Below are 5429 nucleotides of genomic sequence, written 5' to 3' on the forward strand. Positions count from 1 at the left end.
TTTTATCGCTTGGTCACTTTTTTCGTATATTAATAGGGATAAAATAAGACATTTAAACATGTTATTTCACTTGGTCACTTTTAACACTTGGGCCAGTTTTGGCATGATGGCGACGATTAATTTTTTTACTAATGTTATTTACTCACGTATATTAATTGATATTATGCCTAGAATATTGCACATTTACAAATGGGTCTTTATTGTATTATATTTTTTTACTGTAGCATTAACTTAAACAGTTGTTTGTTTTTACATAAAAGTTATCAGTGTTTGATTTTTATTTGTCATTAAGAAAGTTAGTTTAGTATTATGCTTTGTCATTATACTTTCCGATGTGTATATAAATGTTTGTCTTAAAAATATTCACTTATTGACTAATACAATATTAAATTACATATGAACATTAAACATATTCTATGATTATTTGGTCTTATTCAAACACTTAAAAATATTATCCAAGTATGATGTTAAGGTTACCTGTAATACACCATTTATAATAACATCATCAAATAAATTAGTTAAAGAAGTTTGTTGTTTTTATCTAATATGTAAACCCAGTTCATATTTTATTATAGTTATTAAACACAATACAGTCAAATTTTAATAACTCTAATCTCAAGGAAGATAAAAATAAATTAGCTTAATGTATTTTTTAATTTGTATACCCTTTAAAAACAACTTAAATTATTGTTTTAAGCGACAAGAAAAAAAATTGAGTTATTGATATTTGACCGTATATACTCTGTTCAGTGAGAGAACTTGCCGATTTTAGACAACCCTCACCTACACTTTGTCATAGTGGAACTGGTATCAACAGCTAGATATTGAGCAGGGACGTGCAAAAGAACTGAAAAACTGTGTCGTGGCATGTTTTCTTGCTGGACAGAGGTTGGGTATTTCATGATTAAAATTAAAATTACTAGGTAATGTAAGTAATTTAATTTTATTATATAAATTTAAATTATTTATTTATGGTTAAATGACATTACAATTTTAGAATAATAAAAAAAAATGTTTTGCATTGTATAAAATTAAAATTTATTTCTTAGACTCATTTCATTCGCGGAATTTCAAGCATTTGAAAGTTTACTGTCTGAACCAGATGCTTTATATAAAGTTGCATTTCACTTGTTTGATATAAATGGCAATGGAGAGATTTCCTATGGTACTAAAATATTAGTATACAAATTATGTATGAATACCATAATGATTTTTTTTATTTTCAGATGAATTTGTATTAGTTATTAAAAAAACTGAACTGTACTTAAAAATACCTTTTAACTTGGATAGTCAATTTATGAAATTGTATTTTGGAGAGAAGAAAAATCGGCTTATTAACTACTCAGAATTCGCTCAATTTTTACATGTATAAAAAATTTTAAATTATTTTTATGTTAGTAAGTAATAAAAGTTAAATTAAAATTTTTGCTTTAGGATTTTCATGAAGAATGTGGAACTGAAATTTTTCGTATTTTTGATAAATCCGGTTCTGGTTTTATATCTGCCAATGATTTTCAAGAAATAATGCTTATGTCTAAAAGCCATTTATTAACTAGTGGTGTCCGAGATAACTTATTACCAGTAATTTAATTTAAAATCTATAAATTGTTTAATATAGTTTAACATATTATTATTTGATATTATTTTTTAAATTTGTAGGCTGCAGGAGGAGGTCAAGGAGTACATCGTGTTAGTTTTCCATATTTTATGGCTTTTATATCACTTTTAAATAACATGGAACTTGTCAAACGTATTTATTTAAATGCCAGTAATGAAAATCGGAATCGAGAAGTTACTAAAGGTTTTTAACTTTGATTTTGTGTGATTCATAATTTTATCAAAACAATTATTGTTCTTTATAATGTATCATAATATTTTTGTTTTTCAGATGAATTTTTGTATTCAACTCAAGTTATGTCTCAAATTACTCCATTAGAAGTTGATATATTATTCACTCTATGCCATCTATTACATCAAAGAGCTGGGTAATTAAATTGTACTACATAATATTATGTAAGCATATTTTATAATCCTATATTTTTTCAGCAAGATTATTTATAATGACTTACAATCAATAACACCAGAACAGTACTATAAAGAAATACATAATCGTAGAATAGCTGAAATCCATGCAGTATCTGTAAGTATAATTAAAAGGTTATTATTTCTAACCATTGTCTAAATTACTTTATCGTTATTTCAGAGTCCATCTGATAGAGGAGTTTTTATTCAAGTATTGGAGAGCTTGTACCGATTCACCCTGGGCTCAATATCTGGAGGTAATATTATTTTGCTATATTCCACTATTCCAGTAACATGTTGACGGCATATTTGGCACTGTATAAATATAATGATGTATCCAATTTAAGTATGGGCACACAAACATATAGGTATGAGTGATACCAGCTGCTCCACAACGTTCTAAATCTTTCCGTTCATTATCGTTTTTTATTTCTTTGTATACTTGATGAGCTATTCCGTATAATTCACCTAAAATTAACTAGTTAACTAGGTACTATAAAGTATTCATACTATGTATAAGCCATTCTAATATTAACAATATACCTTGACATATAAGTGGACCACCAGAGTCGCCGTCACATAATCCTTTTCCTTTATCTTGTTGTAAGCAAATAATTTTTCTCCTCTCCCAATCTTGAAGACCTGGACATGCTTTAGCAGACATTGAAGAAAATACCTTAAGCTTGTGTAAGCGTGTATTTTGTCGGCCAGGTGGTGTATCAACTTCTCCCCAACCTATAGCTGTACATGGTATGTAATCATTTATTGGAAGCCCTTTATCTGATACATGAATGATATTAACAGCGATAGTCATAAGAAATGGTTTGACTCGAATGATAGCTAAGTCATCATTTGCAACTCGTTTTACCTAAATAATATACCAAAACTATTTTATTATTGTTTCATATTTACATGAATGATTTTACTGACTCTATAATTTGGGTGTATGTGAACTTCTGTTCCGTGTCTGACTTGTGAATTATTTGTTCGCTCAATATAATTTACTATGCCAGCTACTACTTTGACATCGCTTGGTCTTATACCTAATATATAATTAATGGAAAAACAGTGAGCTGCCGTCAAAACCCATTCTTCTGATACAATTGCTCCAGAACATGACATAGTCTTATGGTATATGACTGTCATAAAAGGAAATTCAAAATTCTGTGCTACTTCTCCACCTGCCAAACAAGCTTGTTGTCTTCTAAGTGGTTGATTACGATAACAAACTACAGAAACTATTAATATTATTTTACTAACAATCAAATGTTCAAAATTCATCTTGTTAAGTCAAAATTGAATAATATTATATGTATTTTGAAATACAAAGTTTGATTCACATTATCTAATATTTAATAATAGACAATAAAACCATAACAACAATGTTTAATTAAAAACCAAAGAAGTGTACATATTTTTATTTTAGCTATTGGTGCCACAGCAGTATATCCAATTGATTTGGTTAAAACTAGGATGCAAAATCAAAGAGCTGGTTCATTTATTGGTGAACTCATGTACAGAAATAGCTTTGACTGTTTTAAAAAAGTGAGTTATAGTTTTTATAACCTTTTATTTTTTTTAAATATAAAATTAATGTTATGTGAAAATATATATTACTTATGTTTTGTTAATAATACTATATATTTTCAGGTAATAAGACATGAAGGCATTTTTGGACTTTATCGAGGTCTATTGCCTCAGCTGATAGGTGTTGCTCCTGAAAAAGCAGCAAAGCTCACAGTTAATGATTTAGTGCGAGATAAATTACGTCAAGAAAATGGAGATTTGGCTGTCTCTTCAGAAATTATAGCTGGTGCTTGTGTTAGTATATTTTTAACTATATTAATTATTAATTTAAATTATATAGCATATTTTTATATCAATATTACTTTCAGGCAGGATTTTCACAAGTTATATTTACCAACCCGTTAGAAATAGTAAAAATTCGTTTACAAGTTGCTGGTGAAATAGCATCTACGAAAAAATTAAGTGCTATTACTGTAATTAAAGAATTAGGTTTCTTTGGTTTGTATAAGGTAATAAATTGTATTATAATTAGTGTGGAATTGGTAAAAATGTATTATAATAAATTTTACCTTATTATTTAGGGAGCTAAAGCTTGTTTCCTACGAGACATACCTTTTAGCGCTATTTACTTTCCAGCATACAATCATGTAAAACAGGCTTTTGCTGATGAAAAAGGTTATAATCATCCATTATCACTGTTAGCTGCTGGTTGTATTGCTGGTGTTCCAGCTGCATCTTTAGTGACACCAGCTGATGTTATAAAAACTCGGCTGCAAGTTGTGGCACGAAAGGGCCAAACTACTTATAATGGTTTGGTGGATTGTGCTATGAAAATTTACAATGAAGAAGGACCTAGAGCATTTTGGAAAGGAACAGGCGGTAATTATAATATTAAAGTTAAAATAACACATTTAAAATTATATTTAAATCAAAATGTATTTATTTTGTCTAGCTCGTGTATTCCGCTCTTCACCACAATTTGGAGTGACACTTTTGTCTTATGAAATTCTACAAAGATTATTTTATGTAGATTTTGGAGGATCGTAAGTAGTAAAAGATAAACAAATTAAACTATTTAAATGTGCAATGTAAGAACCTATTACATGTATTAAAAAAAAAAATTTATTTAATTTTTTAGCCGCCCATCTGGTTCAGAAAAATTAGTTTCAGTACAAGGTGCTGGTGATGGAATAACCCCTTCAAATCCAGATCATATTGGAGGTTATCATGCAGTGCTTCCGATATTAGAAGGGATAGAGTCTAAATTTGGTCTCGTATTTCCTAAAACTAGATCAGAAAAATAATCATATCATACAGGCTGTTACACATACATTCTGAACATTTAATAATAATTGTTATTTGTGATATTGATATTTTTATCTCCATAAAACGTATTGTATTTCAATTCATCAACTCAAATACTCGATTATATATTTATAAAAACACATATACACACAAACACAAATTATGTAAATTATTCCTGTTTCCTTTTTAAATTATCCTATTTTATTTTTTGTATGTCGAGTACGGATTAATACATTAATGCTCTTATTTATTGTACACCAATAAAATTATTTTTTTAAACCAATTCAAATTTCAATGTATTAATTCTAGAATTTATAAAAAAGAAAAGAGAATACCTTATTAAATATTTAAATATAACATTATATTATATTTTAGTAATTAGTTTTTTGGAAGTTTAATTTTGGGGTATAAATTATAATCATCGATTTATTTAATTTAATGTTTAAACGGCTTAACAGTCCTGAACACATCTATAGTTGACGTTTTGCCCTCTAAATATCTCTATGTATGAGCCACTAATATTAAATATTGGATTTTCATTTTCATTTTTACTCATATTATATTATTTTATAATT

The 5429-nt window shown here is 27.7% G+C and overlaps 1 protein-coding gene across 1 annotated transcript in view; it reads left to right on the forward strand.

Annotated features, from left to right (window-relative positions):
- The window catches only part of aralar1 (calcium-binding mitochondrial carrier protein Aralar1), a 6859-nt gene extending 1631 nt beyond the window's left edge, over positions 1-5228 (forward strand). Inside the window, exons 4-16 of the mRNA NM_001205163.1 lie at positions 1050-1165; positions 1227-1366; positions 1435-1581; positions 1660-1801; positions 1889-1985; positions 2047-2140; positions 2204-2279; positions 3449-3567; positions 3673-3843; positions 3918-4058; positions 4131-4428; positions 4502-4592; positions 4688-5228. Of these exons, the coding sequence (NP_001192092.1) occupies positions 1050-1165; positions 1227-1366; positions 1435-1581; positions 1660-1801; positions 1889-1985; positions 2047-2140; positions 2204-2279; positions 3449-3567; positions 3673-3843; positions 3918-4058; positions 4131-4428; positions 4502-4592; positions 4688-4853 (1798 nt within the window). The 3' untranslated portion in view covers positions 4854-5228. The remainder of the gene's footprint in view (positions 1-1049; positions 1166-1226; positions 1367-1434; positions 1582-1659; positions 1802-1888; positions 1986-2046; positions 2141-2203; positions 2280-3448; positions 3568-3672; positions 3844-3917; positions 4059-4130; positions 4429-4501; positions 4593-4687) is intronic.
- The last annotated feature ends 201 nt before the right edge of the window (positions 5229-5429 follow it).

Source organism: Acyrthosiphon pisum, chromosome A1 (assembly GCF_005508785.2).
Source record: "Acyrthosiphon pisum isolate AL4f chromosome A1, pea_aphid_22Mar2018_4r6ur, whole genome shotgun sequence".
Lineage (NCBI taxonomy): Eukaryota > Metazoa > Arthropoda > Insecta > Hemiptera > Aphididae > Acyrthosiphon > Acyrthosiphon pisum.